A 14,241-nucleotide genomic window follows, 5' to 3' on the forward strand; every position below is an offset into this window, starting at 1 on the left:
ATCATGTAATTTTACATGTTCCGGACACGCTTGTTTTGAAAGGTTGCTTAGGCTGGACAGACCTACCTTACGTAATGCTTTTTGAAGCACACCTTTGACCAGATAATGGTGTAAAGAGAAGAGCAAGGCGTGCCATAAGTATTTTATCCTATGTTGCCCATCAAATACAAAAAGAACCTCGATCAGACCGAGTTAATGGTTCAACAAGTTCTCATTCAACTACACCGATACAAGTCCGATACAACAACCACCACTCCGAACAGTCTAGACATGCCGACGGTCCTTCGTTTTCTCGTGTTCATTTTAACCAAAAATGGAATGTTTTTCACTCTGTTTTTTTGGACTGATTTGCTCTCACAGTCTCTTTCATTTCTCTTAACTTTTGACCTCGCGAGTCACTCATAATTTTACGGTCACGTGTGGGAATCGATACCCAGATACGTTGCTGTATTGTCTGGTCTCATCATCGTGAACTCCTATGATAGCCTGATCGGGTGAATAGAGATGTCGACCTCGAGTCGCCGACGGAATCGCTCTTTAGCTTCATGCGAACCATGCCGGAAATCGAAGATCCGTTGTGATCACCAACAGCCTGTCTGTGCGTCTTGTCGACGGCGGGGCCGAGAGTCACTATGCTCCTACCATCCGGCGCCACTCACCAAACATGGCAGTACCCAGGCTCGAGCCGCATCAATTCCATACAATTCTGACCGCGTTGACGAGAACTTCACTCTAGATTCCCTCGGGTTCGTTGGCGTTTCCAAGCCCAATTCTTCCATAAGAGCTCCAAGCTTCCAGTCATGGCCTTTTATACCTGACCGGAAAGGCTCGCCAAGTCGGGACTCAGTCTCGAAATCCCACAACGAAAAGGCTCGCAGTGAACAGCTAGCTTCATTGACAGAGATAATATGTGCCCTCAGGTTTCTTCCGACTATCAAGAAGCTGGTACATGATTACTTTGTCTACATCGGTACCGCACTCGTTCCAAAGGCTATCGTTCACCAACTTTTGGAGATTGTTTGTAACGATCTGACCAAATCCGGATATATCAAACAAGAATCAGAGTCATGCACTAGCGTTCATGATGTTTCTCGGCTAGCCGAGAACATACTTTACTCGACTTCGTCAGAAGCAACCATCTCAGCAACCATGGATGTCAAGAACTTTTGCGCCATATTCTGCGAAGAAAATCTACGCGTCGAAACATTAGGCCTGTTATACACGCTTGCAGCACGAGCATCTCTATATAAGTTCAATCACGCCAAGGTTCGAGGCGACGCATTTATACGAGAGATGTGTTGGTGTAGTAATTCGAGCCTACGCCTTGCTCGTGAACTTGCACCACAGACGACGGATCCCATTATATGGCTGGCCCATGAAAACTTGCAACTAATGTCATTACTCGAGGGAGATGCTAGTAAGTCTTGAAAGTCATCGACAGCCCAAATCAGCACTAATGAATATCCCAGGCTTAAATGTGTGGCGTCGAGTCGGCGATCTTGCCACCGATCTATTTGCATTAGGTCTGAATCGAGAGGCAACATACTCCTCGGAAAGCATACCATTTTTTCTTGCCGAAAGTCGACGAAAGACCTTTGTCAGGGCATATTATCTAGATAAGATATTCGCAACGGTCTTCAACCGCCCTCCGAGGATTTCATCTAGACATGCAGACTGCAAATTACCTCTTGATATACCGGACGACGCACTTTTCGCCATATCTCCAGAGACCTTGAGCGAAATAAAAAATAACCCGACACACGACGGTTGGAATACAAGTGGAATCTGCACTCCTGCAACATGGGCCCGGCTCCGCTACATATTAGGGGAATTTCGAGAAGAAACCGCCGAGTATCAGATCCGATCAACGTCATCCATAGATGCCACCAAGCTCAGGTATATTGTCGTTCCCGTATACTACTACCATCAATATAGACCTAATAACTTCTAGGGAACTGTCCGACCGATGCCGTCAAACTTGGTGCAATCTTCCAGCACATTTAATGTACGATCCAAATTGCTGGATCTCCGATTTATCCCCTGCAGTCTGCTACCTGCACGCGAAAGTATACTTGTCATATCTTCATATTCATTTCCAGATATATCGAATGCTTGACGAGTGCCATACATCCACAGTTCCAGAGTTACTAGAAGTATCCGCAGACATGCTGGAGACCGTCGTGTTGATGGCGAACTCGTTGAATCGCACCATCTGCTCGCCACGAGACCTGCCTGGACTTGTAATATTTGCCATATTCCCTCCTTATATCCTGGAATCTTGATTGCTAAAACGAAAAGCTCGCTCCTAGTTCCTTATATACGGATTACCATCTGCAATCGTCTTGACCACGGCATTGGAAACCAACATCCGAGATCCTGCACAACCGCTTCCACCCAACATTAAATCTTCAACCGTGATCCGAAATATCTCCGTGCTGGTGTCCCAACTTGAGAATGTATCTGGTCCTGATGAAACGAATCATGGCTTCTGTGTGCAAGCCTCACAGGCCATTGCTCGCAAGCTGGATACAATACTAAACACCTCAACAACGCTTGCCCCAAGAGCGGATGCCGTCACTGACTCCGGAATGGAGGTCGAACAAGCCACGCACCAAGAGAGAGACTACTCTAATTCGGACCATTATATGTTCAACTTTTCCGAGCTCGATCAACTCGATTTTTCAGCTTGGGTTATCGACTTCGATTTGGTGACTGATGATGGCGTCTGGGATACTGTTTGAAAGATCTCAGTAGCGTACGAGCTTCAAGTTGGACTCCGGCGTTGTATAGATGGTCATTTTAAGTTATCAACTATAATAAGAGACCTAGTAATGGAGCCCCCGGTCGAGAATGTACAAAGTTTCTTAATACCTACGGGTTACCTTATTGATTTTTCTTCGACGTGCTCCTATGCCGGATTGTTTGAATAAGTAGACATCACTGAGCACAGATGTCAAGACTAAACCACGAACAAAACTAGACCACTTATTAGACAGTGTATCTTTCAGAGCACAGTCATATGAGTGAAACGCTATGACTAACTATATCACAAAGCCTTTGCGGGGGCAAGTCATTCAGTCAGACCCTATCACGGAACTGTCCTCGCTCACCACCGCAGCGCTAGGTCTCAAGCCCCGAGAACGAAGACCAGAATTTCTTCTTTTTTTTCTTTTCTTTCGAGGGCAGTACAGAGCTCGGCAGGGCCATCTGTTTCAGCCAATCAAACAAGCAGTGAGAACCATCAAAAAAAGAGAGAGGAGAGAAGAAAAAATCATTCAGACAAATCAAGTTAACAAGGAAAAAGGACCCATGAGGGGTAAATAATATCCCATACAAGAATGAATTTTAACCCGGTTCAGATATCAAAACGCTCTGCCCAATTTCCAATCCACATAATGACAAACTACATGAATGAGCAGAAGAAGAAAGAGAATCCCGATTCCCTTCGAAGTAGCCAGGCCACAAGCTGCGGTGCCACAGAGGGATGGGAGAGAAAGGTATAGGCGGATGGAGATGGAGAGAGAAAACAGAAAATAGAAAGGACGATGTATTAGAATTCGACGCGGTACGTCCGCTTAGAGTAGGGAATCAAGTCTGGTGAAGACACTCAAGCATGCAGCGACAATCTAGTATATGTTAGTATTTGATTGACCACATCACGGGTCGATATGGGAGGGGGTTAGCATACCTCCATTTGGAGCTCCCGGTCCTTGCGGTTCACTTCGTCGTTGATGGCCTGGGCCAGGTTGGCCCCAATTGCCTGCGAACCACCCGCCCGGCGTGCAAACGGATATTGAGAGTATTCCGCGAGCAGCTCGTCGACCTGAGCAAACGCTCTCTCCCGCGCCTCGTGGCTCATTGTAACCAAAGCATTTTCCAACACGTTGGCTGCATACGCGGCGCAGACCATTACGACCGTACGGAGGTAGCGGAACTCAGCATCCTCGGGCAACCATGTGTTCGGGGGGATGATAACGGTGCGGTTGGTGCAGATGTTGCGCACACGTCGGTGCAAGTCGTCCTTGGCGCCACCGTCGGCCACGGGGTGCGTCGCCATATCGAAGAGGAGGAAGTTTCGTTTCTCGGTCCGCAGAATACCCTTATCCACAAGGCCCTTGGCCAGTCGCTCGCGCACTTGTTTCAATTGGTAGCCGATCTTCATCAGGTTCCAGGTCTCGCCTGTTGGGGCGAAAAGAGATATGGGTCAGCATTTTGGAGTCTTCCACAACATTGTTATTCGCCATTGCAAGGGTTCCTGGCGTACCGCTCATCAGATCGATCCACGAGTTAACGCTCATCTTCTCGCTCGACTTCATCATCTTTAGTGCCTCGTCCAGCAAGACTTCCCCGGTCAATGTGTCGTCGATAACCTCGATCACGCGGTCGGCCAGGGGAAAGCGTCGCCGCGAAGAATCCTTCTGCATGCTTATACGGCCACGGAGGGCGAGCTCTATGACAATGCATCCTCGTAGGGCGTAGGAAATGTTCTCGTTCCAGAAGGACAGGTAACCCTATGATGAATGAGACCGCGGGTTAGCGATCAGAAGTCCGATCGGGCAACATAGACAAAGCCAATCCGCTCCGATATTTGAATCCATCTCTCTAGACTCACCTGCTTATCCTTAAGTCCCAGCAATAGCACCTCCTCCATTAGAGTCAACTTGGGTTGCTTGCTCCGCTCTTCGGTTTCGCTTAGGTCGCGGGGGTCGAATGCGATCTTGTGACCATTCTCTCCACTGGTGAACGAAGTCTCCGGACCACGTTGATCCATCGCGGAGCCATTCCTTGACACAGGCGACGAGACTCGACTATCATCTTGTTCATCTGCGCCACCGGCTCGACCACCGCCTCGTCGGCGAGTCAAGCCCCCGGCTGACATGAGGACGGAGTGTAGGGTTTTGGGGGAGGGGCGGAGGAAGGCGAGGGGGAGTCTCGGCGAGGAGAGACAGGCAAATTTAGTCGCTGGAAGCCGAACTGCGTGCCGGTCGCAGGGGGGGCGTTTAATTGTCCGTGTCAAGAGAGATGTCAGAGGTACCGCGTAGACCGAAAGTCTGCCGCTACCGCTACCGCTGCCGCTTTCTGGGAGTGGGACTCTCGGCGTCAGGGGAAACCAAGGACCGAGTGGGTTGGAAAAGCCCCGAGATAAAGGTGAATGATCAATCCAGGTTTATAAACCGTAGTGGACAAGAGGAGGTTGATTCACGGAGGAGAGCCAGTTCCGTTTAGGGAAGGATGATTGTGGGTGATTTTGAGTTGCAGTTGGAGTTGGGGAGGGACCAGAGTGGCTCGTCCGCTCACGAAGTGACAAAGACAGCCCGAGTACTAGTAACAGTAGTCTAGGAAGCACTTGCGCCATGCTTCTGGGTAGTATACAAATACATGGAATTAATTATTATTTTTTAGTCTTGCTAGACATTTGGATTGTAATTTCCTGATCAATTGGAGTTTTTTGTTGTTGTTGCGATTATTGTTAGCGGACATGGTACCTAGTACTAGTATACATCACCTTGTATGGATGGTTTCAGATATATCGTGATGTTGAACATGATATTAAATAAATATCAAAACTGAAGTCATTCCCAACATACATGCCTAGAACTTAAAGATACTCTGCCAGCCCTTTTTATAACCAGGTAGACCTTCCAAGGTTGCTCCGTGGGCCAGTCATATCGCATGATAGAGAGGAGACTATCAATGTTTCAAAACTGCATTCAAGATGATGTACACGATATAGAAGGAGTAAAAAAAAGCCACTGGCATGTATTCAGCATACAAAGCGGCGTTTCAAGCCAGGGGAATCCACCCGCGAGCAGACACCGCGACTGACGCCGACATCCGATTCTTTTTCTATCCGACCACCCAACCAATTCCCGGATTTTCAATTAGGTATCTAGTGGGCTACAGATGGGGTCAGTATATTGAGACAAGACAAGATTCGATGAAACAGAAGAGTAAAACATACCATCGGGCTGGGCCAGGATATACTCGACGGCCTTCTCAACTGTTCCAGCATCATGCACGTTAGCTATCACTATCACAATCCCACTGGCGCATCGGAGTCGACACCGAACTTACCACTGTGGATCTGGTCGGCCTCCTTGTCGGGGATCTCAATGCTGAACTCCTGTAGATGTGGTCGTTAGATATTGTGTGGTTTTTTTTTTTTGCGATACGCTTTCCCGAGGGAAACAACGTGGGTGCGTACCTCCTCGATGGCCATGACGACCTCAACGGTATCCAGGCTGTCCAGGCCAAGGTCGTTGGAGAAGTGAGAAACACCGTTGATCTGATGGAGCAAATTGAGTTAGTAGACTGATCGAGGTCGGAGGGCGGGCCCTTGATGGAGCTTCGCGGCTTTGCGATTTTGACCGAGGATGGACCTCGGATCATCACAAAGAATCAAAAACTGACCTTGCTAGCATCGGAGACCTATTTTCGAAGAGAGGAATTAGTTATTGGGGGCTTTTAACGGATTTCCGGGGGTGACGCGAATCCACCCGGAGATGGACACGAATTCTGACGCACCTTGTCGAAGTTCTTGAGCAGGTTGACTATCCGACCCTCAACCTCGTTCTTGTTCAGGCCTGCGGGAGCGGAGTAGGCGCGAATAGACTGGGAGACGTAGCAGGGAGTGAATTGAGGGACACGAGCAGCGATGGGAGAGCTGCGAATCTGGAAGGGAGCCGGGGTCTTAATGGCGACACGGGGGGCGGAGGCCCGAAGGGAACGGAGGACGGCGGAGCGGAACATTATGAATTGAGCAATAGCACGAAGCTAATAGAACAAACTGGAGAGTAGAAAAAAGAAGAAAGGTGGTGGAGGTGGTTGACGTGGGAGTGGAGGAATCAGCAAGATCGAAGAGATGGGAAAGGGAAGAAGGGTAGTCGGAAGTGCTGCACCCACGCAAAATCCTGCCGCCCGCCAATCAGCAACCGGCAGAAAGGAATGACCTAAGCCCAAACCTGCAACGCCAACGAACCTCAGTGCGACTCCTCCTCCCTCTTCCCCAACTTGACCCAATCGTCCCCCTCCCCACCACCTCGACTTCTCTCCTCTCCTCCCCTCACCAGCCACCATGGCATCCACTCGCCAGATCGCCAGGCTGGTTGCCTCTCGTCGCTCCCCCTTCATGCCGCTGGGTTCGACCGCAAACTTCTCTTCCTCGGCCATTCGCGCAGCTACACCCGCCGGCCCCCCCTCAAGCTGGCTTCCGTCTGCCCGTTCAAAAGACATGGGAGACCGATGGAAAGAGTGCCATAAACCGTGCTTCCGAGTACTTCCTGCTCATGGAGATGTTCCGCGGCATGTACGTCGTCATCGAGCAGTTTTTCCGCCCACCGTGAGTACACCCTTCAATATCCAATATAAGAGTCGGCTTCCCCCCAATTCGGGATACCAGGCCTCAATTGATTTCAGATGACCTAACAAACCTCTCTTGTGCATCGTAGTTACACTATCCTCTACCCCTTCGAGAAGGGTCCCATCTCCCCCCGTTTCCGTGGAGAGCACGCTCTGCGTCGTTATCCCACCGGTGAGGAGCGCTGCATTGCCTGCAAGCTCTGCGAGGCCATCTGCCCGGCCCAGGCCATTACCATTGAGGCGGAAGAGCGTGTGGATGGAAGCCGCCGGACGACCCGTTATGATATCGATATGACCAAGTGCATCTACTGTGGCTACTGCCAAGAGTCCTGCCCCGTGGACGCCATTGTTGAGAGTAAGTACCCAGCATTCAAGCTAAAGATCCCTTATCAGATGAGACTAACCAATCATCTTTTTTTCTCTAGCTTCCAACGCCGAGTACGCCACTGAGACCCGCGAAGAGCTCCTCTACAACAAGGAGAAGCTGCTCGCCAATGGCGACAAGTGGGAGCCTGAGATTGCTGCCGCTGCTCGTGCCGATGCGCCCTACCGATAAATCCGTTCCATTCGTCTTCGATGTGCTGTCTTCTGGCATACATCCCAGTGAAATGTGAATAAAATATTGGGTCCAGTGATGGAGACACGGACCTCTCCCGGACTCGCCTACGGGCGTGTATCAAAAGGAAAAAATCCCAGAAAGGGCTCGGGATTTTTGCCAGCTCTCCCTTCTCCCCTTCACACCTTGTACATAAATCACCCTTCGACCTTTTGCTATCAATTCTGTACTAGTCGATTCCCAAAGGAAGCCTTGGTTTCTGAGCCGGGCTCCTTTGTTCGTTTTTCACCTATTTCCTATGTCATGGAATACAGCAGGTTCATCTGTTTCATTAAGAGTTAAAACAATTCTGCAATACTTACATTTGTGACATTTCAGGTAATTTTTGAAAATTTGACCTTCATCTTCAATAGGGCTGTAAGCTTGCAAGCAAGATAGTGTAGATCGACCCGGGATAGATCAATTATGAAATTCAACGCTATAATACTAGTTGTAATACTAATCCTGTTTCAAGCCACGGTCGGCTAGTATCAGGGGTTCTAGCTAAGTATACCGTTCCAATTAGTTTGCGAAATCCGAAAGGCGACTCTACTACGGTAGCTTCCAAGGCCATAGGCATATAACTTAGGCAGAATGACGTTGTATTCACAGAATGAAGATAAATCGCTACCCATGCTGACATACATACAAGACATAACGGACAACTCATGCCGCTGAAACAGCGCGAACACCAAACTCCGTAATCCCCGGATGGATATTTCCCAGTCGATGTCTTAAAAACACTTTTCTTTTTTGAGGTACTTCGTGCGTTCCAGCTCGTGAGAGAGGGAGGGGTCTCCCGAATCCAAGAGGCCGTTGGGTATAGGCATGGATCGGGCCATATGAAAGATGGAAAGGAAAGCACAAAGGAATGGTAGAAAAAGAAAATAGGCACAAGAGAAGAAAAGAGAGAGAGAGAGGAAGTAAACGAAGAAGAGAGAGAAAAGCCGAAGCTTAGTCTACTCAAGCTTATTTCTTCTTACCACCTCCGTTGGTCTTGAAGCTTCCCTCAAAACCGGGACGGGCCTTCTTCTTGCCAGCGGCGGGCTTCTTGCTCTTACTCTTGTTGCCCTTGTTGTTCTTCTCTTCTTTACGCTTGCGGAGATTCTCCTCGCGCTTGGTCTGACGCTGGTCCTTCATGCGGGTGACGGTGTCGAGACGGTCCTTCCACTCACGCTCGGACTTCTTCTTGGCGGTCTCTTTGCGCTTGAGCGCCTTCTTGAGAAGGGAGGTGTCGTCGCGAACACGCTCGCCGTGGGCACGCTTCTTAGCGTTCAGCCAGGAGTCCTTCTCCTCAACGTCGGCACGTTGCTCTGCGGTCATGCCCTCGAGACGAGCCTTCTTGGCCTCAGCCATCTTGAGCTGGGCGGCGGCATCGGTAGGGCCACGGGACTTGTGCCCATCACGTGCGTTTGTCAGTGAAGCATCGGTTTGCTGACCATCAGCGAAGATGACACGGCCGAAAGAGAAGTTGTTGCTGGGGGATCCGACAGACTCTGCAGGGGAGCGGGGAGAAGCTAGGAGAGATCCAGAGCCACCGGGTGAGAAACGACGGGCCATGGCCTCGTCCTTCTTCAACTGATCTTCTTCTCTGGCCTTCTGTCGCAACTCCTTCTTGTGTGCTTTACGCTGCTCGGCTTTTTGGCGTCGGGCCTCGATGAGCTCTTGGCGGTTGCGTGCAGGCTTGCCGTTGAGGCCATCCGCTTGGCGCTTGGCTCGCAATTCATCAAGACGCTTTTGCAGGCGTTGCTTGAGATCTTCTGGTGTGGCCTTGAGGGCCTTGGGTTCCGATGATTTGGCATCTGTGTCGGCGGAGGGAGGAACAATAGAGGAGATGGAGGAGCTACCGGACTGAGGATTGGAGGCATCGGGAGAATTGCGGGTAGAGGAGGCGGAGGAAGGGTCTTCGGGCTCCTCGTGGAACTCGAGAGAGAAACCTGGCTCTTCGACACCGTCATCGAGATCGTCACCGTCTTCATTATCAGATTCTTCGGGCTGCTCGGCAACACCGTTAGACTTTGAAGCAGACTTCTTCTCAGTCTTCTTCTCAGCGGGCTTTTCCTCGGCTTTTTCCTCAGGCTTCTGCTTGTCTTTCCTGGCGGTTTCCTTGGCCTTCTTCTTTTCCTTTTGAGCAATCTTCTTTTTTTCCTTCTTCTCCTCCTTCAGCTTCTTGCGGGCTTCAGCTTCCTCTGACTTGGCAGCAGTGGACTTTTCTGTCTGCTTTTGCTTCTTGGTCTTGGCATCGCCTCGCTTCAACCCCTCCTTGGGATTTTCAGAGCCCAGTTCTCCGTCGGACTCATCAGACTCGAGAGTGCCATCCTCACGCTTGCGCTTGCGAGCATTTTCGTCCATGATTTCCTTGGCGGTCTTGTCGGCGGCCTCGGGGTCAAGCTTTGCCCGCTTAGCCTCGCGGGCTTGTTCCTTCGTCTGCTTTTTCCGTTGCCATTGATCGTCCTGAAAATTCGCACGGCTGTTAGCCGAAAGATCTCTCAAGAGAAAAGGGTGATATAAAAATGAAGAATCTAGTATCCAAGAAGAAAACTGGAACAGCAGAAGGGCGCACGTACGGTATTCTCATCACCATAGTAGTATTTGGCGGGAATTAAGGACAGCAGCCCGTCGAATGCTTGCGCATGGCTGCGCAGCCGATCCTAGGTTAAGTCAGTACGATAGTCGAGAATATGATGTTTGCACACGTACCTCGATATCATCCATACTGCCTGGGTATTGGCCGTTTGGATACAGAGGCAGAAGTCGGCGAAAAATTTGGGGGTGAGGAAATCTTGGCAGATCTCCACTCGCCTTTTCACCGCCCGCGCACAAACATTTTCGGTGTGATGGCCCGTGCTTTGATATTCACTTCCGATTAAGTATGTACTTACTACTCCGTACAATCTACTGCCTTTATTCATACGATATTCTATGAACGCAGAGGAACAAAATGTGTGAAATAACATTCCAACAGTGTGCTTACAATTGGACGATGAAACAGCTTCACCATCACCGCGATTAATTAACCCTCACAACCATCATCGCTCCCCGTCGACTCCCAGCAGAAGCGGATGCCCTCCCTTCTAGAAGCTTGCTGGCATGCATAAGATCAATAACCTGTTCTTCGTTACCCCGAACCGTATTATCATCAACTAGTTGCACCATGCGTCCCAACGCCGCAGCATCGGGATTTACTGGAACAAACCGACTTCGAACTCCACGCTTCTTTCGCCGAAGAGCATCTTGACCATCCACAGGGACCTGCTGCTTTGCTGGCCGTGGATCCACCGCTGTCAAAACAGACCCATGGTCCTTAACCACAGCTGGTGAATGTGCTTCTTGGAAGACTTCATCACCGGTGCAGTCCAGAACAATGTCCACAGGCTGCAATCGGCGGGCCCGAAACATAGCACCAATGTTGCATTCATCTCGAGTGGGTAGATGTGGAATGACAAGGACTTCATCGACATCCCAGCCCTCCCGAATGATGCTTTCTTCAGCAGAGGTGCAAGTCACACAGATCCATGGCCGCATGTCAAGGGCAAATAGTCTATCTGCTCGAAGTAGCTGCACGGCGATGCGGCCGACTTCACTGTCCCGCGCGTTGGTGACCAGCACACGCAGAGTTGTATCCTTCTTCTTTTTGAAACCGTTCCCATTGTTGAACGTATGACCTTGGATAAAATCAATGCTCTTCTTCCGCCAATTTGAACTGCTTCCGCTTCCGCTTCCGCCTGCCTCTGTAGAACTCCTGCTAATATCCCCAATGGGCCCACTGCCGGATTCGGTTTTGTTCCTGTTCAAAGCATGCATATTGATAAAGTCAATGCTTTTCTTTCGCCAACCATATCCATACCCTTTGCCGCTACTGCGTCCACTGCGCCCACTGCTCCCACTGCCACTGCCACTGCCGCTCCCTTTGCCGCTGCTAGCTCCACTCTTTTTCGCCCCAAGACCAAGGCCGCTCCCACTCCCAGTTCCGCTACTGTTTCCACTGGAATCACCCTTCCAATAGTTGTGAGGGTCGTCGGGATCAAGCCCCGCGTAGCGAAAAAGAGCTTGCCAGGCCGTCAAAGCCGGTAAAGCCAAAGCTGCGGCCTCAGTTGCAGTGATACTCTTTGGCTTGAGAGTCAATTCGCGTTCTGTTGCAACGACATAGTCCGCCGCACCTCCATCCCGTGTGTAACTCAGGACGCCGAAGACCACGTCACCAATCTTAAATCTCGGACCAAAAGGCCGACCATGATCCTGTGCCGGGGTACTGATAACAGTCCCACAGAGACTATGGAGCGGGATCTGCGGAGTCGTCTTTGTTGGATTCAACTCCGATGCAAGACGCAGCTCGTCTTGACAGAACGCTGCTGTTTGAACTTTGAGCAGGTACTGGTTCGCCGAGGGCTGTGGAGTCGGGAATTCCGTGTCGAGGACTAGCCCTGTGTGCGATGTTGACATTGCCGCTTCTTGAATGTCAACATCGGAGCTATCGACACCCGGCGGGACGGCCGGGGCGGCGGAGTAATATAGTGCCCGCATCTCGGCAGGAACCCAGCTTTCTTCGTCTTTGTTTGCAGAAAGTGGCTTTTGAGGATCTGGTTGGCCCATTGATCTGCCGTAAGAAGGCCTTGCAGGCTTGGGCTCTAGATCTTCCACTACTGGAGAGAAACCCGATGCAGTCGAATTCCCCGTTACTTTTGGAGACAACGCATCTGTGGGTATTGTATCGTCCACCACATGCGACTCTTGTTGTGGGGTGCGCGGATTATCTTCAGCCATTCGTGGGGAAAGTGGTTTTGAACTCGGTCTACTGTTTCTCGTTGCAGAAAATGGGCGAGTGGTTGTCCAGGTCTGCTCTCCTGATGTTGGAGAGGATTGTTCTGCTGCTTGTTGACTGCTCTTTCCTGGAGAGACAGGTGCCATTGATTTTCTCTTATTGAGAGTTGTCGGAAATTGTCTTGGAGGGTTTGGCCGGCCCATGGCTGCGGACTGGCTGCCCGATCCTCTTGGAGAGAACGGCCCCGGCGACCTTTGCTCATTTAGTCTCGCTGGAAATGGCCTTGATGATACTGGCCTGTCTATTTCATCTGGCGAATGTTCTCTGGATGTTTTGAGAGTTGAGGAGGAAGGGTCTATGGGTGTTTCATCATCATATCCCACGGAATCACTCTGCCTGTTCTCTTCTTCTTCCATAGCTGGAGACAAACGTGAGAAGTTGGGCTGCTGCTGTTCAACAACGTTGTCTTCCAGTGGTTTGGAGAAAGACCTTGCTCTTCGAGTATGCAGTGGAGAGAAGGGCTCCGTTGGTCCCATTGGAGTCTCAAATGTATACATCCTGCGTGGTTGGTTGTCATTAAAGTGGCGGGTGATTATGGGGGGGTATTGTATTCGGTATCATCTGGAGGAAATGGGGGTGTATCTATCTGTCGTCCCCTGATGCCATACTTTGGGAACTTCATGCCGGCGCATTTGTTCATGCTGACGTAGGAAGGCTTAGGTCAATATGACACTGTTGGAGTGAACAATACTTCTTCATAGCAGCGACTGAATTAAATACTTGACAATTATTTCGAGGAATATTTCGGAAAAAACTACGATATTTAATAAAAGTCTTGGTGTTAGTATAGAAAAAGGCACTAGTTAGTGGTTGAAGTTCGGGCTTGGGTAGTAGAATCACATCACCGGGAGCGTGTGAACCAGGCAAGTCAGGTGAGCTCAACATCTAAACCGTCAGTTACAAACGAAGAACCATCAATAAATCAAATCTCCGGTTAGTATCCCAGCATAAAGAGCGTCTGACTGCCATCATGTGGCTTTTCCGGGGTGTCTTGGCGGTCAGGGAGCAACAAGAAATTCCGAGGAGTAAGAAATATGTACTTGGCATATCTCGGCAAGACGTCAGGGAGTGAAAGATGAGGTGTTTGGGACGCCGATTGATGGGGCGATATAGTTTATTAGCAGTTGGGTTCGATGGTGAGTGATCGATGGGTGGCGGGGGTAAAGTGACCTGGAAAGAGTCCCTGCATGTGTACCCTCAGTACTTTGGTACTTCGGTGCACCTCGAGATGACACAGCCCTGCAGACGCGCCTTGACCTCCACGCCATGTATAGCCTCTAACCTAACAAAATTCTATAGGGAAATCACACTTACCCAAGCCGATGAACGATCGGATCCTCTGTCCTCAGCTTGAATGCTGTTGGCCTCTTCAGCTCACCCCCTGGCAGGGTACGGGCTAAACCTAGAAAGAGGTTCCTCGTACGATTCGTCTGACTTGACTAAATGATGATCATCAGAGTCACCA

At 50.1% G+C, this 14,241-nt stretch overlaps 6 protein-coding genes across 6 annotated transcripts; 2 read left to right on the top strand and 4 right to left on the bottom strand.

Annotated features, from left to right (window-relative positions):
* Positions 1-504: 504 nt before the first annotated feature.
* On the top strand, positions 505-2,741 carry N7533_002732 (uncharacterized protein; the record flags this gene model as incomplete). Its single annotated transcript, XM_057099382.1, has 4 exons — positions 505-1,417; positions 1,470-1,896; positions 1,952-2,240; positions 2,310-2,741. The coding sequence occupies 4 exons, from the start codon at positions 505-507 to the stop codon at positions 2,739-2,741; spliced, it is 2,061 nt and encodes a 686-aa protein (XP_056964518.1).
* An 834-nt stretch (positions 2,742-3,575) lies between these two features.
* Positions 3,576-4,879, bottom strand: N7533_002733 (GOLPH3/VPS74 family protein; the record flags this gene model as incomplete). The annotated part of the gene is made up of 4 exons (XM_057099383.1): positions 3,576-3,626; positions 3,689-4,179; positions 4,265-4,511; positions 4,613-4,879. The coding sequence occupies 4 exons, from the start codon at positions 4,877-4,879 to the stop codon at positions 3,576-3,578; spliced, it is 1,056 nt and encodes a 351-aa protein (XP_056964519.1).
* A 1,011-nt stretch (positions 4,880-5,890) lies between these two features.
* On the bottom strand, positions 5,891-6,750 carry acpA (acyl carrier protein; the record flags this gene model as incomplete). The annotated part of the gene is made up of 6 exons (XM_057099384.1): positions 5,891-5,898; positions 5,963-6,001; positions 6,076-6,124; positions 6,206-6,286; positions 6,412-6,429; positions 6,526-6,750. 6 exons carry the CDS (start codon positions 6,748-6,750, stop codon positions 5,891-5,893), a joined length of 420 nt encoding a protein of 139 aa, XP_056964520.1.
* Positions 6,751-7,075: 325 nt separating this feature from the next.
* N7533_002735 (NuoI/complex I 23 kDa subunit family protein) lies at positions 7,076-7,915 on the top strand (the record flags this gene model as incomplete). Its single annotated transcript, XM_057099385.1, has 4 exons — positions 7,076-7,139; positions 7,204-7,339; positions 7,449-7,714; positions 7,785-7,915. 4 exons carry the CDS (start codon positions 7,076-7,078, stop codon positions 7,913-7,915), a joined length of 597 nt encoding a protein of 198 aa, XP_056964521.1.
* Positions 7,916-8,923: 1,008 nt separating this feature from the next.
* N7533_002736 (putative 60S ribosome biogenesis protein Rrp14) lies at positions 8,924-10,669 on the bottom strand (the record flags this gene model as incomplete). The annotated part of the gene is made up of 3 exons (XM_057099386.1): positions 8,924-10,408; positions 10,522-10,605; positions 10,655-10,669. 3 exons carry the CDS (start codon positions 10,667-10,669, stop codon positions 8,924-8,926), a joined length of 1,584 nt encoding a protein of 527 aa, XP_056964522.1.
* A 294-nt stretch (positions 10,670-10,963) lies between these two features.
* On the bottom strand, positions 10,964-12,718 carry N7533_002737 (uncharacterized protein; the record flags this gene model as incomplete). Its single annotated transcript, XM_057099387.1, has 1 exon — positions 10,964-12,718. One exon carries the CDS (start codon positions 12,716-12,718, stop codon positions 10,964-10,966), a length of 1,755 nt encoding a protein of 584 aa, XP_056964523.1.
* Positions 12,719-14,241: the final 1,523 nt, after the last annotated feature.

This window comes from Penicillium manginii (genome assembly GCF_028828005.1).
Source record: "Penicillium manginii strain IBT 31320 chromosome Unknown utg000002l:1.0-5564898.0:1.0-5567710.0, whole genome shotgun sequence".
Taxonomy (NCBI): Eukaryota; Fungi; Ascomycota; class Eurotiomycetes; order Eurotiales; family Aspergillaceae; genus Penicillium; species Penicillium manginii.